The 26,248-nt window shown below is 43.5% G+C and overlaps 1 protein-coding gene across 1 annotated transcript; it reads left to right on the top strand.

The window, feature by feature from the left end:
• Positions 1-8,001: 8,001 nt before the first annotated feature.
• Positions 8,002-24,173, top strand: SUCLG1 (succinate-CoA ligase GDP/ADP-forming subunit alpha). The gene is made up of 9 exons (XM_034064818.1): positions 8,002-8,132; positions 16,601-16,704; positions 17,573-17,689; positions 18,599-18,811; positions 18,900-18,957; positions 20,225-20,308; positions 20,955-21,106; positions 21,995-22,183; positions 23,114-24,173. Exons 1-9 carry the CDS (start codon positions 8,081-8,083, stop codon positions 23,138-23,140), a joined length of 996 nt encoding a protein of 331 aa, XP_033920709.1. The 5' UTR covers positions 8,002-8,080; the 3' UTR covers positions 23,141-24,173.
• Positions 24,174-26,248: the final 2,075 nt, after the last annotated feature.

The following is a 26,248-nucleotide window of genomic DNA, read 5'->3' as shown; positions in this document are numbered from 1 at the left end:
GAAAACTTGAATATTTCAGGATTAAATATACTGACTATTCAGTAAATGAGAGAGAAAAGAAACATGATACCTTCATAGTCTTTGTTTAACTAATTTAAGAGAAACATACAAGATGCAACCAGTGTGAGAGTCCATATTATGCAGTTGCTTTGTGGTTGATGGCTGCCTTTCCCAAAAACTCAGGGGAGAAATCCATGCCCTAACACTTGTATTTACTGCTTGAGGACTAAGCGAGGTATTTGAGGGATGTCATTATTTACAGATTCACTATTGCTATTTAGCCAGATGACTGACCAAGCATGGACAAATATTGTCTATTATAATACATTTATTGGTCTATTGATCTCTCTGGGCGCCCATTCTGCTGATCAAACAGCTACAGCAGCACCAGGAGCACTTACTCCCAGCTTTACCACATCAGTAATAGGATTTGTCTCACATAAATTCCCACTCCGAAGCTATGTGAGCAGTTAGCTTGAGCAAACGTGGAGTCCTATGGAAAGAGCCAAATGGGTTCACCACATCTGTTTTAAGCAGGACCCATCACCTCCTGGGAATGCCTCCCCCAGATAAATGCAACCTGTATCACCTCTCACCTCCCAGTCTCTATCAGAGAGCCATGATAACACTAGCAAAGTATTGTATTCCTTCAATGAGATTTTAGTAGAGGTGGCTCAAAGTGAAAAGGATGGATACAAAGATTTCCCAAATTTGGAATATTAAATGGAGGATGCAGAGAGATTTTTTTAGATCTACTGCAGAAAATAGGCAGGGTTCTTCGTGTCAGTCCACGCTGTGGCTTACTTGCTATGAAAGTGAGCTCTGAGGATGGACATGGAGATTCATGAGTGCTCTGCTTTTAGAAAAGGACACTCAGGATATAAATGAATTTAGCTGAAAGCACAGAGAAATTAATTTAGCTTTGGGACAAAAAAGTTTCTGGATGTTTCCATTTCATATCCATTCTAGGGGTGCAGTTAAATCAGGTTTTTCCTTGGTTTAATCCTTGCTTTAGATGCAGTGCACAAGTAGCCAGATGGGTCAAGCCTGAAAGGCCTGGTGTGTACACTAGGCTGGATCACAGAATCACAGAATGCTTTGGGATGGACAGGGCTATAAAGCTCACCCAGTCCCAACCCCTGCCACAGGCAGGGACACCTTCCACTGGAGCAGCTGCTCCAAGCCCCTGTGTCCAACCTGGCCTTGAGCACTGCCAGGGATGGGGCAGCCACAGCTTCTCTGGGCACCCTGTGCCAGCGCCTCAGCACCCTCACAGGGAAGAGCTTCTGCCTAAGAGCTCAGCTCAGTCTCCCCTGGGGCAGGTTCAAGCCATTCCCCTTGGCCTGTCCCTACAGGCCCTTGTCCCAAGCCCCTCTCCAGGTTTCCTGCAGCCCCTTTAGGCACTGGAGCTGCTCTCAGGTCTCCCCTTCAGGAGCCTTCTCTTGTCCAGGCTGCCCCAGCCCAGCTCTCTCAGCCTGGCTCCAGAGCAGAGCTGCTCCAGCCCTCGCAGCATCTCCATGGCCTCCTCTGGCCTCGCTCCAGCAGCTCCAGGTCCCTCTTGTGCTGCTGCCCCAGAGCTGGATCAGGGCTGCAGGGGGGCTCTCCCCATAGCACAGCAGAGGGGCAGGATCCCCTCCCTGAGCTGCTGCTCATGCTCTGGGGATGCAGCCCAGCACGTTGGGGGGTTCTGGGCTCAAGTGCACACTGAAGCCAGGTCATGGGGAGCTTCTCACCGACCAACACCCCAATTCCTTCCCCTTGGAGCTTAACTATTTCAGCAGGTGGCTGTTTGTGGGGTCCAGGAACAACAAGCATCAATAACCACAGCAACACAAATGCCATACACTAGCTCTAGAGAAAAGGGCAGGAAAGTTACTTCTAACACTGAAATAATCAGAATAAAGGAGGAAATAACATCTTTGTTGTCACTTTGTTTTCCTGCCTTCAGTAAAGTTTGTGTGTTCCTCTTCAAACCTCTTCTCCTCCCTGATTTTCAGCTATAGCTTCAAAGAGGAAGGTCTTTAGGTTCCTTTGAGACTGAACAAGCTGCAGTCTTTTTGTGCCTGAAACCAGGCGATTTCAGAAGAATCCCTTGCTCAGGAAGGGTCTGTCCTAAAGCATCTTGCGCTTCCTGGGGACAAAACCTTGGTTTCACTTAGCTGTGTGATCCTTGTTTTTAGCTCTTCAGCTAAACCTGATTAAAGTCCTTTTCCAGCCAAGCCCTGGAAACAGCCCTGGGAGAGAAGTCCAAAAGTGAAGCAATTGTGACATCTAGTGGTGCTTGTGGCTATTTCAGTGCAGAGAAGAGTACTATAAATATGACCATATATACATATATACACACACACACATATATACACACACACACATATATATATATATGACCACCCTGTGACCAAAAGGAGAAGACTCATGACCAACCTGCTCTTCCCTCTACGATGGGGCTGCAGGAAAAAAAAGCCCTCATCATTTTAGTCATATTGTGACTGTGCTCCCCAAGCAGGAGTAGGGATGCTCAGCAATTCCTCACTTTCCTCCACCACAACAGAGCTGGAAAGGTTACACAGAATATAGGGGTTGGAACTGGATTATCTTTAAGGCCCTTTCCAACTCAAACCATTCTATGATAATATAAGATCAGCAGAAATTACTTTCAAAGAGAGATTTGAATGTCATTAATTCTCTGGGGTGTTAGCACTACCAAGGCACCTTTAGGAATGAATAGGAAAATGTACACTAAACAATGTTAAGAATGTAAAAAATAGGTATATTCGGTGAAAGCTGATTTTGTGTGTGCGTTTTTTGTGTGTGATACACAGATGAAGATGTGTCTGCAGCTTTTAAGGGTATACAGCCAGAGGGATCTATTTCATGGAGATCACAAGGTCTCAAATGCTGCAGTTGGCCTTCAGTGTTGGTGCTCAGATTTAACTGCAAGGATGTGAAGCGAGGATTAGCCCCCGTGTATTTAGTTTGGGCATTTGCCTACAGTCTGTAGACATTCAATTTTAAGAGCTAATCCCAAAGCAAAGAATTTCAGTAGAAGATTAACTTGGTCGTGCAGAGCTTTGCACAGGGACACTGCTGAGACAGCAGATTGCAGCAGAAGAGAAAGCCTCGAAGGAAAATCTCTACTTTACAAAGCTGGGTACTTTTTATGTTGTTGTTTGTGCAAGGACACGAGGAGAGGCTTTGCTGGTATATGCTTTTCAAGGAACCTACCTCCCATTTTGTTCCCACTTCTTCCTGGATGGCCGAGGCTCTGCAGGACCCTGCTCAAACACTAGGAGAACCCCATGCAGAGCTGTTGAGAGCACAATTTGCACTGAACCCCTCCCATGTTCAGCTCTGCTCCATTGCTTATGAGCAGCAGGACAACCTGACCATCTAGAAAAGCAGGTCTCATAGACATGAACATTTCCCAGCACCATGGGGCAGCCCCAGGTCTGACTCCTTTGTTTTCTATAAACCAGATCGTTGTGCTGGGCTGCCCTGTCTCCGGGAGGGAGAAAGCAGTGGGACGTGTATGGCAGCTCACTGAGCTGCTACAAAACCCCATCACATGTCAAGCTTTTCCTTAAGACCTGCAATTGCTGAAGCATTTCTGCCAAAATCTATTGAATGCAATGAGTAAGCTCTGATAAGCTCCTGATATATGGCAGAGCTGGATTTGGACTTGCTTCAGATCACACAGCAAAGGGGGAAAAGGTATTTAAAGGAAGATGACCCCATCTGTGCTATCCCAGCTCTCCTTGAGACAATGGAAACCTTGTTCATGCAGTCAGCAGACACAAGGAGCAGTTCCCATGCTGTCTATAGGTGTCTGCTGCAAGGAAAGAGTTGAATTCTTCTATTGGAGCCCTCACAGTGCTGGACAATCTTCAATGGATGCAACAAGAGTTTAGAACCATAAAAGCAGTCCATGGTGGGTATGTCCGGAGGATCCTTGTTGTATCCATAAAGGCCTCATGGGGAGACACTGTGTTGGTGAGGTGTCTGCTTCATCTTGCTGTTTCCAAGTTCCAGCGCCTAGAGCACAGTCAGGTTTTATTCTGCTTATCAAACCTGGACTCTGGGGTGTAAACAGGACACCCTGAAAACCTTGCATGACTGAAGTGGTTTTTGCTACTCTTAGCACTAGTAAATCCAGACATTTCTGGGGCTGATGATTTATCTACATTATACTTTTTGGCTGATAATGAAGCAATGATTTATAGAGAAGAAACCAGATGGAGAGATTTCAGTGCTGAGGAAGCGTACAGCCAGCTGAGCACCACACTCAGGTCCTTGTGCTGCCCAGCCACTATCTACAACAAGGTTTTACCATTAGTTTTAAGGACGTGCCATCAGAAGTTGCATTTTGTGCATGCACTGAATCTCTCTTTCATCTAAATAAAGAAAAATGTTAGCATTCAGAGTGGGTTTGTCTCATGATGTGGCTGGAGCTTACAACAATGTGATACTCCTTTTGGCTTGTTACTAGCAGAAGGTCATGTCCTCTGTGGGGGGATACTAAACTGAAAGGCCTGTGTTTAATATCAGGAAGAACTGCTTTCAAATTGGATTAAAACCCAACTACGAGTAAGAAAGCAAGCTAAATGATCTCCCTAGAGCTCAGTTTGTCCCTGGGTGCATGACTGCTCAGCTGCAGGATGTGTCTTGTTCTTAAAATTAAGTTGCTTGCTTAAAAATGCACTAGGGAAGGACCCTACCCCTGATCTGGCCTTTGGGCTTTCTGCAGTGGTTGGAAATTATTGTTCTTAGATTAAATACCCAAATCTTTCTTAATCTTTTGGCCACCCCACTAGAACAGAGTCTACTCTGAACTTTGGAAGGCAGCCTGTTATTGCTGAGTGTTGCTAATTGCTATATTGTTTCTTCCTGGGCTGAATGTTTTCTTTCTAGGCAGTTGATTATATCAGTTAAGGTTGGTGACACAGAGTGTTCTCTGACAGGAACCAAACCACTGCATTAAATCATACAATCACAGAATAGTTTGGGTTGGGAGGGACCTTAACGATCATCCAGTTCCAACCCCCAAAGGTTGGACACCTTCCAAAATCTTAAAACAACTGAAGAGAGGTTTATTTTTTCTCAATTCCATGGATGTTTGGCCAATTACATGTAGTACATAACCTGAAACTTTCACTGTTTGAGTGATAATGACTTGCATCAATATTAAGATGAAAAAGCCTCAATATGCATTCAGGTTTTCAATGCAAATAACTGAAGAGATGTTTCTGCTCCTGAGATTTAAGAATCCCCAACATACTCAAACAAAGCAACAACCCAAACCCTCATCTTACATGATCCTACTAAAACCACTAAAGAATGCAGACGTCCGTCTTTTGTCATGTATGAACTCATGCCTGTTATTTGAAGTGCATGTGATACCCAGCAGATAGACTTCTGACACTATACAGCTCAATATAAAAAGAAGAGGAATAATCCACTGTGTGATTTAGCTGGGGTCAAAAGCTCCAGATCTCCCCATTCCTGCCTGTCACTGCCACCTATGAACCGAGGTGAGAGGGGTCACTTAGAAACAGTCGGAGTTCTTATTGTTCCTTTTGGTTTTCTGTTACCCAGTCTCACTCATTCCTGTTGTGTGTTATTTTCTACATCAGCTTCTTTCTCTTCCCCTGCTAAAAACAGAGTTTTGCTGAGAAACTGCTAAAAACAAAACCTTCTTGTATACAGAATAATAGAATGGTGTCCAATTCTCTAATCCCCACAAGTGTCTTAGTGACTGCCTCAAGGCAAGGAAAAAATGATTTGGAACTGGATCCAGGTATAAATCCTTAAGTAGTGTTTTCCTTATCAAATCAGTGTATTTGTCCCTCTTTACTTATCTATACCTCAAAAGAAGCTGAACATTTGGATGCTTCATTTATTTATTACTGCTTCATCCTGGACTCTGTTTTATGCCATAAGGCAAAATCAGGATGAAATCAGAGTATGACTTTGCATGTTCAGTTTTGTCCTAAAGGAATGCTTTTGACTATTCCTGCCCCCCTGCCCCCTCTATGCTCACAGATACACGTTGTTTACACAGTTGATGAACTGACCTGTGTCTGAAGTTCATATGTTGAAGTTAAAGCATATTAAAACCTTTTGTGGCAAGCCTCATTGAGTGGTTTCTTGTGACACCGATCTGAGGTCAATCTACTCATGGGTGAAATAACTTTATTTTTCAATAAATGAGTTGATTTAACAGCTTTCCCCGATTTTTCCACCTTTCTTGCAAGTCCCAGGTACACACATACCCTCTGTTTGCTCTGGAGAGGCCTCTCTTGTAATCATTGTCCCTGACATATGCTCTTCTTGTGAATGTTTGTCTTGTGGTTCATTAACCACATTCTCCTCCAGAATGTGTTCCCTGAAGTTTAGCAGACAGAAAACGCTGCTCTTAAGAACTTGTGTAGGGAGAAAACACTATATATGGTTTCAGAACTGTGCTGTTTGATTTATTCAAATACACTCCTTTTCCTGCCCTGGGTAAGTAAACTGTCCATAGAATCATAGAATAGTTAGGGTTGGAAAGGACCTTAAGATCATCTAGTTCCAACCCCCCTGCCATGGGCAGGGACACCTCACACTAAACCATATCACCCAAGGCTTCATCCAACCTGGTCTTGAACACTGCCAGGGATGGAGCATTCACAACCTCCCTGTACAACCCATTCCAGTGCCTCAGCACCCTCACAGTAAAGAATTTCTTCCTTATATCCAATCTAAGCTTCCCCTGTTTAAGTTTCAACCCGTTACCCCTTGTCCTGTCACTACAGTCCCTAATGAATAGTCCCTCACCAGCATCCCTACAGCCCCTCTTCAGATACTGGAAGGCTGCTATGAGGTCTCCATGCATCCTTCTCTTCTCCAGGCTGAACAGCCCCAACTTTCTCAGCCTGTCTTCATACGGGAGGTGCTTCAGTCCCTGATCATCCTCGTGGCCTCCTCTGGACTTGTTCCAACAGTTCCATGTCCTTTTTATGTTGAGGACACCAGAACTGCACACAATGCTCCAGGTGAGGTCTCCCAAGAGCAGAGTAGAGGGGCAGGATCACCTCCTTTGACCTGCTGGTCACGCTCCTTTTGATGCAGCCCAGGATACGGTTGGCTTTCTGGGCTGTAAGCATGCTGAATGAGCAGTTTTAATTTTTAAAATGTAATTTAACCTCAAACCATTCAACCCCAATGCAGCAGTGGGTGCTCAGGGCTTTCTCTTATGAGGCTGCCCATTACCCCTGCATGGCTCTTCCCAGCACCACTGCTGTATCCTCATGTCTTGCAGCACTTGCTTAGCAGAGTCAGGACAGGGTTTTTGCTGTCTTTCTACAGTGCTTCAAGCAAATCACTATCAAAGAGGTCCATCAGCATAGATCATAGAATGGTTTGGGTTAGAAGGGGCATTAAAGCTCATCCGGCTCCAATCACTCCAAGCCCCTGTGTCCAACCTGGCCTTGAACACTGAGGTATGGGGCAGCCACAGCTTCTCTGGGCACCCTGCGCCAGCGCCTCAGCACCCTCGCAGGGAAGCATTTCTTCCATATTTTTGGCCTATATGTACCCTCTTTGAGGCAACACTTCACTTGGATCGCTCAATTAACTTGTATGTGGGTTTATATATCACTTACTCAATTAGAAGACACCAAAACCTGACTATTTGTGACACCTACAGGAAGCCTCCTCAGCCGCAACCCCTTTGGAACGCTTCTCCTCACCTTTACTGCCAATCTACCCACATATAAGGGCGGCTTTCAACGGGCAGGCACAGCACAGCCATCAAAAGCACTTGTTGGCCGCATTTAACCCACCCGGGCCGGCCGTCACCATGTCACCTCCTTCCACCACCCCGGCCACCACCTCACGGCTCGGACTACAACACCCACAATGCACCGCGCACCCCCCTCCCTCCCCACCGCCTCACTTCCGATTGGCTCTACCACCAGAGGGGCCTCTACAACGAGCCAATCCGCGCCGAGGGCTGCCCCTCGCCACGCCGGGGCGGGGGTGGGCAGTGCTCAGGCGCCGCGCAGGGCCGCCCGCCGCCGGGCCGGTGTCATTGCCGAAGGGGACGATGTCTCACTGCAGCCGCGCCGCCGCCCGCCTGCTGGGCCGCTTCCTCCGCCGTGAGTACCGAGCACCGGGCAGCGGCCGCTGCCGGGCCCTGCCCGCTGCCTGGCAACCGCGCTCCGCCGCGGCCTGCTGCCCCCCGCCATCCCCGGGCTGTCCCTCCGCTGTAGGCCGCGGGGTATGAGGGGTGTGTGGGGGAGTGCATGGCCGGGGCCTGGAGGCCGTGGGAAGGGGCCGGGCCTACGGCGGGGCAAGGTCACCCGGGGAGGGGAGCCCTCCGCCTTGGCCCCGCGGTGACCGGCGAGGTGGTGGGGCTGTGGGGGCTGTTATCCGGAGCCGGCCGCCGCTCGTCGGGGCGGAGGGATGGAGGGGGTAGGCTCCTGTAGGGGCAAGGGGGAGGAAAGGTGGGTTTAAGGGTTAGGAAGAGTTCCTGTGGTCACCGCAGGGATGGGGACCCGGAAGAGTTGTTTTCTCTCCGGAACTACTAAGCCCTCGACGAGGGCCAGAGGAAGCTCATGGAGTTGGTTCTAGACACTTGGAGCTGTGGTTTTGATTAGAGACCTCTTGAGGTCACTGTATTGCGCTATGATTGCAGTACACATTGGGAAAGTTGGTTTTGTTGTCAAGAGTAAGGTTCTTTGCCTTTAATTGTGAACAGGGGCAGTCTGAGACTCCTGTTTCTGCTTGGAAGTTTTTACATGTGCCATTCTAAACATCACAATAAGAAATAAAATGCCTTTTTATTTGTTTTCCCTTTTCAGTGTGCTTTTTTGCGCAGTTAAAGCTGCATCTTGTACTGAAACCAGTATGGGTATGGCCAGGCACAAACAAGAGCCCTTTCTTGGGATCTAAACTGATGGACTGGTGCATTAATCGTGGTTCTTGCAGCTAAGAATGCGTGGGCAAACTTAAACGACCTCATTTCGCTGCACACATTGTGTTTTGTCTGGGTGTGATGGCAACTTACAGGTTAGGGTCTAGTAATGTGATCCCACACCACTGTAAGCTGAGTTGTTCCTGTGGCACACCTACCATCTCTTGAGGTATCCATTCCTACCTCTTGTCCTTCATGAGAGCAAAGCTGTATTTTCTTACTGTACTGTTAATTTCTGCTCTTTGAATTGGCTCCCCTGAGTCTGATAAGAATTGGTTCTGATGGAGGGGAACAGATGGGAATGTAGCATTACAGTCTAGCTTAATTGTACTCAAGCAAAGCTACTCTTGGAAATGCTTAAAGTGATTTGGGGGTGTAAAGGAGAAGTGGTAGTGTAAGTGGTTCAAGAAGTGTTCTGTTTGCAGCAGTTCATGTCTTAAAGCAACTTCTGCAAGATGAAATAGTCCTTCATTGGTAGCCTTTGTTAGTTTAATACTCTTTACAAAGAGAGAAAAGGCTGCTGAAACCTTAAATTTGTACTCTGTACACATGTTTTCAGTAGCAGATACTTAACATCTGCTTCTCTTGGTGATTTAAAAGCATGAGTTTCTAGCGTGTTCTGTTGTAAGAGATGCAATATCTGGTTTTGTTGATGCTGAAGGAAACATGCAGGATGCGTATCCCTAAGGTTCAGTTCAGGAAATTGTGAAAACATAGGATGAAGTATGTCAGTGCTTGCTCAAAGGTCAGTTCAGAGCACTGATTGTATATGGATGGAGTCAAGTAAGACCTGTGCTGGTCTATACCACACTTTGAAGAGTGTTTATGGGCACCTTAGCTGTGATTGGAAGAGTCAGGATTAGGGATGTTATGTTCTGAGCATGTTAGAAAGCTTCGAAGAGCTTGCAGATTAAAAGATTACAGTAAATAATGTGAATAACCCTGGCAAAGAATTGCTGCAGAAATAACAATCCAACCTGAAGGATTCATTGGTTGTTTCTGTGTCAGCAGTGTAGAAAGAGGGAAGCTCACAGCCCTTTAGCTGCACGTGTTCTTAGTGGGGTAGGTATGGGGAAAAGCAGTCTGCTGGTTACAAGAAATAGCTGATTTGTGCTGTAAAGACCATATTTATTTCCTCAAGGACCTACAGTTTCACTGAGGTGCTTCACTTCGTTTCAGCTTCAGAGATCTGGAAGAAAGCTGTTCTTTAACATGCCATTGTGTCTTCTGTGGACCCTGTAGCCGGTGATGACCATTGCAATAGAATCATAGGATGGTTTGAGGCAGAATGAACCTTAAAGCTAATCCAGTTCCAACCCCCCTGCAACAGACAGAGACACCTTTCACTAGAGCAGGGTGCTCCAAGCCCCTGTGTCCAACCTGGCCTTGAACACTGCCAGGGATGGGGCAGCCACAGCTTCTCTGGGCACCCTGTGCCAGCGCCTCAGCACCCTCACATGGTAAAAGATTGCTTCCTAATATCTAATCTGACTCTTCCCTCTGTCAGTTTAAAGCCATTCCCCCTTCCTTGTTCTGCCACTAAACACCCTTGTAAAAAGCCACTCCCCAGCTTTCTTGTATATCCCTTTTAGGCACTGGAAGACTGTAGTGAGTTCTATCCTCAGAACCTTCTCTTCTGGCTGAACAAGACCAGCTCTCATCCTGTCTCCAGAGCAAAGGTGCAAGGAGTGGGGATTTTTGATTAGGAAAGAGAGGAGTGTTGATAGGGCTGTTTTTCTCTGAATGTCATCTCCTATTATTCCCAGTTTTGTTTCAATGTGGTGGGTGTAGCATAGCCATTGCATCTGTCCTTTCCAGCTTGATTAATTAAATTCCTCAATTCCTAACATGTTCATAGATAGGGGTTTCCATGATTAACAGGAATTTGGCAAGAGAAAGATGAGTGATACCTGGAAATCCTCTGAGCACATAATCCTCTTAATCCAAGGAGTAAAATATTCTGCGCAATCACTCAATAGCAAGAAAACTTCTTTGTGAATAAGGATCAGCTTCTCCTAAAGTAAGTGGTATGTTTAAGGCTGAATTCTGTATCATGGTTTGGGGAGGGGAAAGAATTATTCAGACATAACTGTGTGTGTGAACATACGGCCTGATAATGACAACTAAAACCTAATAAAGAGCTAGGATGGGAAACTCCTGGTGGAATGTTCTTGTTAATATCACGCTTCTTGTCATTAAACTCTGACATTTCCTGCAGCACTTTGGTCTTTGCCAAACTTTTAAGTGTCTCTACTCTTCTGTAATGTCAGAAGCTGTCCAGAACTGTTTCTGTTCTCTCCTCTTCAGGCTGTGATTTCGTAGGCAGAGGAATAAGAAAGGAGATGGTCAGAATAATGCAAATTGAGTATGTACAAAATATTGACAAGATTTCTCAGAAATAAACAGAAGGTCTGTAACTGATGGAAAATAAGGGAAGGGGGAAATCTATGTGTGGAAAAAAGACTTCTTGGCATTTTAAGTAGAGGTTTTTAGACCTCTATCCTTCCCTGGGTTTCCCCAGAGCCTCCAGTTTCCCCATTTGTATTGGAGCCTATATGATTTCTAAGGCTTTCCTCTTTCCTGACATAGGTAACAGAAATGAGAAATATTTCCTTTGATCTGCAAGTTCCCTGGTTATTTCAGGGAGTAATAGAGGAAGGATTTCACTTGTTACTTTGAAAAGTAGCAACATAGGTATTCACTCAGGTCCTCTTAGAAAGGAATCTTTGCTGTTTCCCCTGGCTTTTATATTGAGCACCCTCAAATGCTAGCTCAGCTTCCAACCTCTACTCGTTTTTTGGGGTGAGCTGATGTAAATGTGGGTAACAGTGAGGCACTTTGTTGGGTTCCTGTCCATAGCTCTAGGAAATCATGGAAGAAGTCCTGAAAATGACAGGTAGTTTCAGTGAGGAAGAAGTATAGCGTTGAATATCTATACTGTCATGTGGCTTGCACAACCCAAATAAGCTGGGGGTTGGACTAGATGACCTTTAAAGGTCCTTTTCAACCTGAACTATTCTGTAAAATATAGCTTGGGTTGTATGTTTTAAATGAGATTTGTGCTTGGGAAGTGCTGCTGCTCAAGGGTTGCCGGAAAGCTCCGTGTAAACAGTATTTGCATTCAATGAGTGCTTTATAATGGCTTGTAGATGGGTCAGATTTCTTAGTAACATGTAAATGCATGTTTGGACTTCATTATAAATAATAGGGTGTTTTTCAGGCTTCTTAATTGTAATGCACAAGTTAAAGCCCTTCTCAAAGCTACAGATTGTGGGGGTTCTCTTAGAAGCAAACGTAGCTGCATTTTCCTCCTGTATTGTAGTGAGCTCTGGGCTGTGCTGGGGCCTTGTTCCCTGGAAATGCCAGAGCAACTACCATCAGCCTCTCTGTCCCTTAGTTTCTTCCAAGGTTTCTTTGCTGTAAAACAACTTATGTTTGATATACAGTCTCATACCCCTTTGCTAAATTTAGCTCTTCCTTTTCAAGTCTATCTTGGGACAACAGGGTTTTGGTATTTGAGCACTTTTCATATCTACTTGGTTGTCCTGTACCATAGATGAAAATAGGTTTGTGCCACAGTGCATTTCCTTGTAGCTGTGTAGAAGCTAAAGTACTAGAAAGCCAAGATAAATGCATCTTATTCTTTGTAGAACTTTAAAACCAAAAAGCATGCAAAACAGAACAGGAATGGGGCAGAAGTGAAAGGATTGCCTGGGAAAGATTATCCAGTTTCGTATTTAATACTCTACTAAAAGTCTGTAACAGGCCTTTGTTGGACACAGCAATGTTATATCAGAACTCTGATTTGACAAAATAAAGCATTTTCACTCTGATTTGGGGTTAGTAAGACTTGTCTTTATGCTCTAGGACTTCATCTGGAGCCTGCACCTTCGTAACGTGGCCTGTAATTTAGACGTGTGCATTAAAATAGCATCAGCAGTGAGTTTGGCTTTTACTGGTTCATGGCTGCAGAACACAACTTTTTTCCTTCTTTTTTTGTGTTTTTCCTTTTTCCCCTCCTGTCTTGTTGTAGCAGCATGCTTTTAAACTTGGGCACCCAGATTTAGCCTAGTAAAAGCAATTGTGTGAATGGGTGTTGGACGTTGTAAAGCGGGATGAGATGGTGAATGAAGGTCCTGGCTGGAAACTGAAACTTGGGTTCTATTTCTGACTCTTATCTGCTGTGAACTTAGGCATGCCATTTCCCACCTGTTTGTTTCTCATCTTGTATCCCTCTTAATATTTAAATAGCCAGCTGTTTATACCCAGGACTTGCCATTTGTGCCACGGAGAGCAGAACTTCTTGACCGATGCCCATGCTGTGCTGATAACTGGGCAAACCTTTCTGCTTCAGACAGAGCTATGAGCAGAAACAGAGAGCTGTGTCATGTCAGTTTAAGAAAACCCCAAAATTCAGTCATCCAGCCCAGAAAATGCAAGGTGATATGCATACGTATGTATCTTAAATGTATTGCTTCCTAGATGCGTGTCCATGCTAAACTGCCTCTCTCAAGCAGGTAAAAAGTTCAAGCCTATAGCATATCTTTTTTGAACCAGCTCTATTTTCTCTGAACCAGGACTCTTCAGTAATGTAAGAGGTACATAAAATTTTCAAGAGTAAATCCATACAAAGCTCTGTAGAATTTAATCTGTCTTTCAGTTATCAGTGCCTTTTTCCCCCCCTTCTTTTTGGTACTTTGATAGCATGGAAAATGCTCAAGAGCTTCTTATCCTTGAAAAATGTATTTCTGTAGTCTTTTCAAAACTGAGAATTGACAAACTTGAGCTTTCAGAAACATATTTGTGCAAGGTTACAAATATCTGAAAATAGATGTGGAATGGACAGCTGAATTGGGCCTGTAGAATTGCTTTTATGGTAAAGAGAAAGGTGTAGCACAGACACTACATGTAAAATACAGATCTGAATTAGTGTTGCCTGTTTATTCTTTACCTTTGCAGGCACATCAGAGGGCTTTCAAAACATGCACATGCACAAGCCCATTGGGTGTCCTGCAGAACATTGCTGTTGGTAGGTCATTGCTGTAGCAGCTGCTCAAGGTGATAGTCCTCTGCTTTCCTTAGGGTCGGATTTCACGTCCCATCTCCATCTCTACAAAGGGGATCATCATCTGCTTTCCTTAGGGTTGGGTTTCACTTGGTCACATCCAATGCCCAGGAGAGATTGCCTGGATGGCTGGGATCAGGTAGACTGGTGCCCTGCTCTCCTAACCAGCAGCCCAGATGTTTCTCTGCTTCTTTTGTGTCTTTGCTAGAGGCAGGCTGCTGTTTGCCAGTTGTGCATTTGAATGGCTTGGTGTTGCAACACAGGGTACTGCAGCCCTGCCTAGGAAGGCTGAGGTGTTGGCCAAGTACAAAGACCATGCTGTGCTGTCTTGTGTAGCTGTAGCAAGAGTTTTCTCTACCATTGCACAGCCAGCCTCATCACCCTATTCATTATTTTACCTTCAGGCATGATTCATCCATTAGTGCTTTTTTCCAGTATCTGAAGGGTGCCTACAGGGATGCTGGTGAGGGGCTCTTCATTAGGGACTGTAGTGACAGGACAAGGGGTAATGGGTTGAAACTTAAACAGTGGAGGTTTAGATTGGATATAAGGAAGAAATTCTTTCCTGTTAGGGTGGTGAGGCACTGGAATGGGTTGCCCAGGGAGGTTGTGAATGCTCTATCCCTGGCAGTGTTCAAGGCCAGGTTGGACAGAGCCTTGGGTGACATGGTTTAGTGTGAGGTGTCCCTGCCCATGGCAGGGGGGTTGGAACTGGGTGATCTTAAGGTTCTTTCCAACCCTAACTATTCTATGATTCTATGTTTTCTTCTTGGATGAAGATGTGATTTGGGTTAAAACACTGCATACCCTTTCACTGCTTGTGTTACAAGTTTTCTGCATTCTTGTCCATACATTTCTCTTTCAAATCTAGCTGAGTTTCCTTTTATGATGGCCTGAAGATGAGGTGCTGCTACAGCTCCTCAAAGAACAGCAGGACATGGTTGGAGTTGAAGCTCTGTGCTGTCAGTGTTCTCTAAGAACAGAGGAAGGACTTCAGGTTCAGCAATAGCACTGATGTCTGTAGGCTTCTTCTGGCATGGTTTTATTTTCCTTCTCACTCTTTTGGAATAGAATTAAAGCATAAAAGCAGCATATAACTAAAATTTACTTGCAAGAGTACTTGCAGGAGAGTGCTGTGTAGCTCTGTGGTAGAAACATGTATACATGGATCTTAAATGTTCTGCACTTTTTTAATACCCCATTGAAATTATGTTATTACAAAAAGCTTATAAATAGAAAAAATCCATCCTTTTAAGTATGCGGAACAGTCCAGGGAGCAGGATTCAGAATATTTTTGTTTCAACTTCACTTTTTACTTCCTTAAATGTGAAGGGGTAATGTTCTAAAGGAGCTGAAGAGGTATAAAGTAGTGCTGTGGTATCAGTTTCTGTGTTAGGATTGGACCCTCCTATATTCACTCTAAGCACAAAACAGTTTTTATCTAAAACACTTGCAGGGAGTAAATCAGTTCTGATCCCCTCAAAACTCTGGTATTTGAAAAAGCATATGGCCATGAATACAGGCAATGTGTGCATCCTTTTTATACCAGAAGACCTCTTTTTCCTCCTCATCTCAAGCTTTGGTGACATTCTCTGCATTACTTTTTTAATCACTTGATGTCAACACATCTTTCCCTTCAGCAGAGATGCAGTCATTCTCCTTGTCTCTCTGATACCAGCATGCGTTATGCTCTTTTTTCTGTACTTGTGTTGTTATGTTTTGTATTTCAGTATCAGAGTTGTAAGAATTACATTGAAAATCATTCTATAGACGCATTCTGGTGAGCTCTTTCCTCACAAGCCCAAGTGATGCCCAGGCTCCTGTGGCTAGACATCCATTGGAAAACAGTCTCCTTGCTGTATGTCTTGCTTGGCATTAGGTTTCACCTGGGCTGAGAGATCTTCAGCCTCTTCAGTATCCTCTCACTGTCTAGTATAGACTGTGCCACACTCGTGGGAGGTATAACACAGTACTGATGTTGTAACAGCCTCTGGGATATAGGGATTTTAGTTCTGCGTTGTCACTTTGTGCAGAATTTCTTAGAGGACAGAGAATGGTCATTTGCAAATGAAAATAATGGTTAAGAAGTTTCTGTCTGTTGTTTGTTGTGAAGAATTCTGATACAAAGTACTCAATATGAGAAATACCTAGCCTGATTAGGAAAGAAATTCATCACCATGAGGGTGCTGAGGTGCTGGCACAGGGTGCCCAGAGAAGCTGTGGCTGCCCCATCCCTGGCAGTGCTCAAGGCCAGGTTGGACACAGGGGCTTGGAGCAAGCTGCTCTAGTGGAAGGGGTCCCTGCCTGTGGCAGGGGTTGGAGCTGGATGAGCTTTAAAGGTCCCTTGCAACTGGAACCATTCTATGATTCCTAGCAAACTGTTATATCACACTGATAGGGTGAACTGCAGGTGTTTAATGACAAGCACTGAATGCAGCTTTAAGAGGTGCTTTACAGAATATGAGCTTCTGGATCAATTAATCTTTTGATATAAGCATTAATGTATATTCACTTACTTTGTAGGATGATTTTGACTAGCAAAGCAGTAGATTAATGGTTTGCACTCTCTTTTTTTTTCTCTCTAGTGCAACAGAATGGCGTGCGACACTGCTCCTACACAGCATCAAGGAAAAACCTGTATGTTAACAAAAATACAAAGGTTATCTGTCAGGGTTTTACAGGCAAACAGGTATGTATATAAAGGATTTTTTCTGTTACCCTTTGAGTTCAGAAAGTTAGTTGGCTAAAAAATCTAATAACATAAAATGGATTTTATGCTGGCTTTGACTATGTTGATGGGAAGCTGAACATCATGATCAGAAAGGTTCCTTCAGCAGTGTGGTTTCCTTTCTCTGGTCCAAATAGACCCTCATGTTCAATCATACTAGGCATTCTTCACTTGTGTCCAAGCTTAAAACTTGGTTTTGAGTCACCTCTATTACTCTTGCTTCTTGTTTTTCTCTTCAGCCTTTTTATTGTATCCACCTGAAAGGGTTTCTTTGTAAAAGGAGTTTTGAAGGAACCTACAAAAACTTATCATTTTAGAAGTGCCTCTTTCACAAATGCTGTTGAATGTCAATGCCTATGAGTTGTTTCTGTTTTTACTTCAATATTTTTAATAGTTTTCTCACATCCCTTTTTTTTACACCTTTGCAAGGGGAGAAGGCTGCTTTTACTACAACTATCAGCTAGTCATGGATGAGAGTGCAAATTTCTTCTGTTTCATTATGGTGTTTGTCATCTGCCAGGCTTGATAAGGGAAATAAAATGTGGCTGTTAAGTCTGCAGGTGTATTAGGAACACACAACAAAATATACTTTAGTGTGAAACCACAGTGCTCTGATTTAAAAGGAAAAGCATAGCATATTCTGATTGAATCTAAAACATGATGCGCTCTTTAAAACAGGTGTTGGTGTATATGGAGTGAAAGCTTCCCTTCTTGTTGTAAATTTAAGTGCCATAAATTGCCTTCAGAATTAAAAGTAATATCAACTGCTTTTGGTTCATTTTGTGTGCTATTACATGCCTTTTAACTTTACTTATTTTCTCTCTCACAGGGCACCTTTCACAGCCAGCAGGCATTGGACTATGGCACCAATCTAGTTGGAGGAATTTCTCCAGGGAAAGGGGGGAAAACTCATCTGGGTCTGCCTGTGTTTAACTCTGTCAAGGAGGTAATTTGCAGCAGTGACTGGAGGGAAAACAGTTTAATGCTGCTGAGGGGCTCCTTATGTCATTGCTTACACTGAAGAGACATTTAGGCCATGGATGTCACTGTGCATGGAGTGAAGTAGAAGCCTTGTAAGAGCTGGAGCATTCAGTGTGGTCAGCCATGAGTTTGGCTTCCACTGTGAGGCTGATACACTTACTTGATGCATGCGACTAGTTCGTCATTGATTTTGGTGTGTATGATGAATTTTTAGCTAACTGTTACCTAAGGCTCTGAAGACAGGCTAAGAGAGCTGGGCTTCTTCAGCCTCTATTACTAAAGGCTCCAGGGAGACTTTGGAGCAGCTTCCAGTACCTAAAGGAGCCAACAAGAAATCTGAAGAGTGACTTTTTACAACATGTGGGGGTAGCACAAGGAGAAATGGCTTTATACTGAAAGAGGCTAGGTTTAGATTAGGTGTTAGGCAGAAGTTCTTCCCTGGGAGGGTGGTGAAGCTCTGGCACAGGGTGCTCAGAGAAGCTGTGGCTGCCCCATCCCTGGCAGTGCTCAAGGCCAGGTTGGACACAGGGGCTTGGAGCAAGCTGCTCCAGTGGAAGGTGTCCCTGCCCATGGCAGGGGTTGGAACTGGGTGAGCTTTAAGGTCCCTTCCATCCCAAACCATTCTATGAGTCTGTGATTCTATGATGGCGTTCAAGGGGCAGATCCTATCCAGCCAGTGGTTCTCAGTTCCTTAGTTGCACAGTGTATATCCCATTTTCACTGGATTTAACACTTGCCTGGATTATAGTAAGTTAACCCAGAACAATTTACTTAATTTATGCCTGTAAATAGATGTATTTTAAATAACTAGTTACCACATGTTCTCTTCGGCCCCACTAAATACTCAATACCTTTTTTATTATGTCCATTGTAGGCCAAAGAACAAACCGGTGCTTCTGCCACTGTTATATATGTACCTCCTCCGTTTGCTGCTGCTGCGATCAATGAAGCAATCGATGCAGAAATGCCCTTAGTTGTTTGCATTACTGAAGGTATTCCCCAGCAGGATATGGTTCGGGTTAAACACAGACTGCTTCGGCAGGGTAAGACTCGACTAGTGGGTCCCAACTGCCCTGGAGTCATCAATGTAAGTGACTTCTGGATTTGCTCCAAGGCTGAACCATTCTTAGTGATGGTTTGAGTGTTCCATCTGACTTCTCCCACTCTTTCCTTAGCCTGGAGAATGTAAAATTGGTATCATGCCTGGTCACATTCACAAGAAGGGAAGAATTGGTGAGTTTTTGAATATTTATGCATCATCTAAAGCTAAAATATGGTGCTCTGGTGTTCTTACTCATGAGGCTAGTTACATCCAGCCCTGAAAATAGTTAACACACTGTGTAACAGCTTGTCTGCCCTTCAGTTTGTGAGTGAACGTTGCCATTATCAATCCTGAAAGCCTAAATATCAGTCAGTCAGCCATAGCAAGCTCTTAAGAAATGCTTTGTAGTCACAGGATACTACAGTCTGAATGTGAAGCACATCAAGTGAAATCCTAAACATGAAATCCTAAATCCAGGTGCTCCCACCAATGCTGGAAATGTTTTCATGGTGATCCGAGGGTTAGGGAATAAATATGTAACTTTCCCATCCTCCCAGCCTATGACCTTTGGTGATGTGCTCCCCAGCTTTCTATTACTGGAGGTGTCCAGGAATCATTTGTTAATTTTGGGATGCAAGCTATAAATATAGTCTTTGGACCTTTATCTGTAGCTTCTCTGAGGCAATCTGATCTTGATAGTAAACAGGAAGCTCTTTGCAAACGTAGCAAGTTAAAAACCCTTTGCTAATAGACATCTGAGCTGTCCAGCAGTATAAGCCTTTGATAAAACCAGAGTTACTAGTCTAGTGGTATACTTTTTCTTCTGTTTATGCAATATACTTATTATATTCCTTCTTAGATGGCTTAAAGTAGATGGAAGATGATGACCTTTTTTATTTTCCCTTTTGTAGTATTAACAGAAATCTTTACTTGGAAAAAGGACCAAAACCCCATGCAGATATTTTTGCCCCTGGTCTAGGCTGTGTACTACCTTCCATCCTGAATTTAAATCTGGGGTTGTGGTCTCTTGTAATACTGTAATGGAGATGCTGAATGTGTACTGTAGAGCAGTGAGCTGCAGCAACATGCACCTTAATAGTGGTGACTTTCATTGTGCAGTGTATTTCTGTTCTGAAGGATCTCATGTGCCTGGCCATACTGGAGATGGGATTAATATAGGATTCTTTTGTTAACTGTTGAGCTGTTTCAAGTTCAGTGCATCAGCTACTTGCATACAGATGTATATTCTTCTACTTTGCAGGTTTAGTCTGTTGACAATTAACTGTCCAAAATGCCAACCAAGTAATAATATAGACAGAATCTGATATAGATTTTTCATGTTCTGGAAAACCTGGCATCTCATGTTCAGTTTATTAAAGTGATTTTCATTAATATAAGACCTCTAATCATGCACTTAACTATGTTAGTGTTAAGTTTATCACCTTTTCTTTCCTCAAGGTATTGTGTCAAGATCTGGAACCCTGACATACGAAGCTGTTCATCAGACAACGCAAGTTGGATTGGGGCAGTCCTTTTGTGTTGGTAGGTTTCCTCAGCCTCTTGCACCTACACTGATCTGCTTCTTCTTTACAAGAAGAAATCCAAAGTAATGTCTTTTTTGCAAGCATAGAAATTGCTGAATGGCGCTTATCTTGAGAACTGAGGTGCCTGTGTGCTGTGAAGAGTATAACCCTTCTCTGTTACCATTTCTGCATCAGATTAATAGAAGCCTAAAACAAGAGATTTGAACAAAGAACTGCCAACAAACACGATGTCAGTTTGGAAACAGGTTTTCAAGGAGGTTTGGTATTATAAAGGGGTAGGTCATTCTGAGGCATTTAATTGGATATGTTAAGTAAATTCACTTTTCTTACAGCAAGATTCTAGAGCTGGGCTGTTGGTCCTGCTGTGTCTTATACAGAACTTCTGTATAAGGCATCATATTTTGCATATGGTTTGAAAGGTGATTACTCAGATACCAAAGCTTTTTGAAAATTGTATGGGTAGATATTTGGAGCAGGAATTTGGCATATTCTGACTTGGGAAAAGCCCTCAGAGCTGCCCCTTTTATGTGCCTTTGGGAATACTGTTCATACTGAAACTTACTTTGAAGCTTTTATTGTAAATGCAGCATCATTATCTTCAGTCAGTCATCTTTTTTTTTTTAATGGTTTTAATTCTTTTTCAGGGATTGGAGGTGATCCCTTCAATGGAACTAATTTTATTGACTGCCTTGATGTCTTCCTGAAGGATCCTCATACTGAGGGGATCATATTGATTGGAGAAATTGGAGGAAATGCTGAAGAAGATGCAGCAGCATTTTTGAGAGAAAATAACTCTGTAAGTCTTAAACAACTTACTTCCAGAGACCTTGATAGTTAGCCAGTGTCTTTGCCGTGTCAGAGAAAACTCACTTCAGTCTCTCCTTTCTACTTGCAAAGAAATCAAAGTCATACTTCTATTAAAGAAAAAGGGTTGGAAATAGGAGCTTTATCCAGATGAAATCTATCTGGAGAGCAATGTCATCTTTAGATTTTCAGTCCTGTAATGACATTAGTAGGAACATTCTGTTTCTTATAATATACATGGCTCTATAAGAAAGAGAATCATAGAACAGAATACTTGGGGTTGGAAAGCACCTTAAGATCATCCAGTTCCAACCTCCCTGCTATGGGCAGGGACACCTCACACTAAACCATGCTACCTAAGGTTCTGTCCAACCTGCCCTTGAACACTGCCAGGGATGGAGCATTCACAGCTTCCCTGGGCAACCCATTCCATCACCTCACCACCCTTACAGTAAAGAACTTCTTTCTTATATCTAACCTAAACTTCCCCTGTTTAAATTTGAACCCATCACCCCTTATCCTATCACTACAGTCCCTAATGAAGAGTCCCTCCCCAGCATCCCTATAACTCCCCTTCAGATACTGGAAAGCTTCTCTGAGGTCTCCATGCAGCTTCTCTTCTGCAGGCTGAACAGCCCCAACTTTCTCAACCTGTCTTCATACAGGAGGTGCTCCAGACTCCTGATCATCCTTGTGGCTTACTTCTGGTTTATGATAAGGAGAGAAAGCATTTCATACTCCTTGGACTCTTGGTTCTGTGTTGTCTGAGGTTTCTGCCTGTTTCATACCTTTGCCTGCCTAGTTTATATTGAAAATACATACATAAACCTGCCATCTGGAATTGCTCCCCCATGTAACAGGATCTTTGCTTTATTCACAGGGTCCAAATGCCAAGCCTGTAGTGTCATTCATAGCTGGTCTGACTGCTCCTCCAGGCAGACGGATGGGTCATGCTGGAGCAATCATTGCTGGAGGAAAGGGTGGAGCTAAAGAGAAGATAGCAGCTCTTCAGAGTGCTGGTGTTGTTGTCAGCATGTCTCCTGCTCAGCTAGGTAGCACCATCTACAAGGTTCGTTGCTTGGGAATTGGTATATATGCTCATCCAGCTGCTTTTGGGGGAATACAAGTTGGGAGTGCATCTCTTACCTAGATATTCTGCAGCTCTGAACTTAAACATAAGGACTTTATTGACTGAACAAGCTGCAGTTATTACTTAGATAATATACCCACTTAGTGTTGCCTTTATAGACAAGTCAGCAGCAAAATAGAGATTCCATTTTGCTTTAAAGTGTTGCAACTTGTTGAATTCTGTTTTCTGAGTGTAAATAACCTGAATTAATTTAACATATGAAAACACTCTTTGAAAGCAGGGTATTTGAGGTCAGAGAGCCTTAGCATGGAGGTCTCTATTTTAGGTACTAAGTCAGAACTATGGCTGAATACATAGAGCTGAAAAAGTTATGTGTGAAATAGGATTACTTGCTTTTATCTTCATGCATATAAGAAAAAGGCATTGCTTCACACCTAGAGATGTATAATTCAGCTGTGCTAGGTACTTCTTTTCCCCTGTGCCAACTGTATAGCACATCATCCTCACAGGCTGCAGTGGGATTCTTCACTTCTGTTGTTTTTCCTTTACTACAATGAAAATCCTGAGTTAGATGCGTCCCTGGCTTGAGTCCTTTACTGTTAGGATGCTATTGCAGTTCTTACACAGAATTAGTGTTTCTCAAGCCTGTTGTGCTATGCCTGGGAACAAATGGTTCTTTGGCAGCAGTGCAGTCACTAACTGTAGACTAACACTACTGGTTTTTCGTAGCTAGTTTGTTAATGTGAAGTGGGAGAATGCTTACTCTTTTCCCCAGTATGCATTTTATATTTTAGTGTTTAATGCTTAAAATCAGATTTGCTAAGATAAATACAAAGTAGTTTAAAATGAATAGTGATAGAAGTGTTTTCTTCCCCCCCACCACTGGTTATGTCTGTGTGCTGTTTGCAGGAGTTTGAGAAAAGGAAATTGCTGTAAGAGAAGACACTTTGGAATACCGTCTCCAAGACATCAGTGCAGCACCTGGCTTCCGCTTACCTTTTGTCTGCTAATCTTCAGTTGCCCAAAGGACTGACACTGGTCTATGAATTTGACTTGGAAGCCATAAACCTCCTGGCTAAACCTATTTTGGTGTCTCCTTGGTTTCAGACATTATCACCTCGTTGTAAATCCCAGCAAATTAATAAATCTACTACTAAATCTGATTCATCTGTTGAATTCCTGAAGCAGAGCCAGTTCTTCCATCAGCATAAATACTCTTTTGTAACCTAAGCACTGCCCGTTTTTAAGGTAAAGTCACCTCTAGCAATGCTTTTAAGGATCAAGGCACTGACTTTATGCAAGTATCACACTTGGCTTTATTTTTACGAAATCCAGTCTTACCTGTTTGTTGCTGGTAGGTAATTGTGTTTGTTTGAACACTAGGCCAAAGTTTCCGTCCATTAAACCAAAGCTGCTGGATCTGAAGGGGTTGCTTGTTGATCCATGTAGCTGGATATGCCTGTAGTCCAGACTTTCAAGGCTGATAAGCCATGCACAGTGTAGTCCTCTACTGGCAAGGAATTCTGTTTATTGTGTGGAGAGATGGAATTTTTATTCCCCAAAATGAATCTCATTTCCCTTGCAAATATATATTTACAGTTGTCTGTAATGATGAAAAGGATTTGGTCTTTAGATTACATTACTTACAGTTCCTCTTTAACTAGGATTGCATTGCTTGTGTGTTCTGAAATCCTAATAACATTGGGACATTATGGAAGAGAATTACTATTCTCTGGAAGCAAATGTGATAAGGTAACTTTCTTGTTAACCACTCCCAGCACTGTAATGGAAAGCCCTTTTTTTTACTGTGGAAATAACCCAAGCACTGTGTCTATAAATGAGTGTTCCACGTTTTATCAAGATGGACTAAAGCTGGGATTGCTTTCTTTATATAGAGGACTGAAAGTTCATGTAACCTGGCACTTGTCTAAAGCTAACCTTGTGTTCCATAAAGGTGCTGTTATGAAAACCTGTGTCATTGTTTGTTTAAAACTGGTCTTAGTTTTCTTACTCTAATGCCTGTGGAATTTCTCTTCCTAATGCAAGCAGTAGGCAGGTACATTAATACTGTCATTTACCATTCCTAGAGCTAAGCCCTGACAAAATGCATAGAAGGACATATCTATTGCACTTCATCTACAGCCAGGTATCAGGCAGATGATACAGGCCTTAGGACACAGAGACCAGATGCTGTATTGGATCAGATTTAAGGAGGAAGTTCTTTACTGTGAGGGTGGTGAGGCACTGGAATGGGTTGCCCAGGGAAGCTGTGAATGCTTCATCCCTGGCAGTGTTCAAGGCGAGGTTGGACAAAGCCTTGGGTGCCATGGTTTAGTGTGGGGTGTCCCTGCCCATGGCAGGGGGTTGGAACTTGATGATCTTAAGGTCCTTTCCAACCCTAACTATTCTATGACTCATTGTAGGCCAGGTTGGATGGGGCTTGGATCAACCTGACCTAGTGGAAGGTGTCCCTTCCCATGGAACTAAATGAGCTTTAAGATCCCTTACAGCCTGAACCACTCTGTGATTCTGTATAGTGCTGGGCATCTTTAAAGCACTTCTTTTGAGGCGGGTGTTGCTTCTTGTTGAACTGCCTGAATGAATGTTAGCATCGCCACCAGTGTTGTAACAGATGAGTTTCCAGAACAAGTGGGGTGTAGGAAGTTTCCTGCTTAGGGATTGCTCCACAGAACCTCTTGCAGAAGCACCAGCTATCTTACATGACAGCCATAAACCCTAATGACCATTGCCTTTCAAATCTGGCGGTGGGTTTGCAAATGTGACTTTGATTCTAGTGCTTGCAGTGGCCATCTGATGCTGCACTATGGCTGCTGCTTGGTTCCATTTGTGCCTGGGGAAGCAATCTGTACTAACCTGGAACTGAGCATTCCCTAAGGATGGAGAAGAAACCTGACCACCTCTGATAGAAAGGCTTAGTTTTCACAGTTTCCTCTTTGCTGCCTAGAACTGTGCACTTGGCAGCTCTCATCCGAGCCTCTTGTGTTGCTACTGACAGTGTCTGTTGGAAAACATTCACAGCTGTTTAATACCATATGTACTTGTGAATAAATATTTTGAGTAATCCAATCTGGAAAATTGTTCATTCCTTTATGGTTTTGAAAGCAAAAGTTAAGTTTGTGTTGAGCGTTCAACCTGCTGCTGCTTCACCTCCTAAGTCTTTTTTATGTGCAGGAGAAACATTGCCAGTGTTACTGTTTGAGTTCTCATAGAATCATAGAATGGTTTGGGTTGGAAAGGACCTTAAGATCATCCAGTTCCAATCCCCTACCATGGGCAGGGGCATCTCACACTAGAAAAGGAATTGAGTTTTATGGAACAGTCCTTTTTATCTTGATCTAGACTTGGCAATCAATGGTGTCTGTGCATCAGTGCACTTCTGAGGGATACATTCTAGATGTTCATTTTGGCTGGGGAGAATTCATTGATACACTGATGCTATTGGACAAAAAGAAGAGGCTGTAAGTCCACTTCATGTTCTTTTCCTGTTCCTGAGCAATATTTGTCTTCAAACCATACCTACTACTGTTACTAGTGGGTGCTCCTTGAGTTTGGTGATACTAGTAACTCCTTTGAGTCTGACTAGGAAGGCCTGTCACACCTCATGAATACTGCGCCTTTTGTGTAATTAGAATGTATTCATACCTTTTTTTTTCTTCCGTGTTGATGCTGTTTTGCAGGATGAATGTTTTGTCATGGAATATATTAGGGGAAGACAGTGGTAAGTTATTCTACGTACCTTTGTACTTAAAATGGTGAATCCCTGCCCTTTGTAGGGGGGCTGAAAATGGGTGATTTTAAGGTCCTTTCCAACCCAAACCATTCTACGATTCTATGCTCTGACATGAGATCTGAGTAGGGATCTCATGTCCATTGTGAACTTAGAATCATAGAATAGTTAGGGTTGGTTTGGAAAGGACCCCAAGATCATCTAGTTTCCAACAGTGGAAACAACAGAAAATATGGGTGCCAACTCATCTGATCAGACAAGGTCTCCCTGTTGCGCTGGAGGCGAAGAGGGAAGGA

Source organism: Melopsittacus undulatus, chromosome 7 (assembly GCF_012275295.1).
Source record: "Melopsittacus undulatus isolate bMelUnd1 chromosome 7, bMelUnd1.mat.Z, whole genome shotgun sequence".
NCBI lineage: Eukaryota > Metazoa > Chordata > Aves > Psittaciformes > Psittaculidae > Melopsittacus > Melopsittacus undulatus.
Note: the sequence above shows the minus strand (reverse complement) of the source record. Positions and strands in the feature narration are given on the sequence as shown.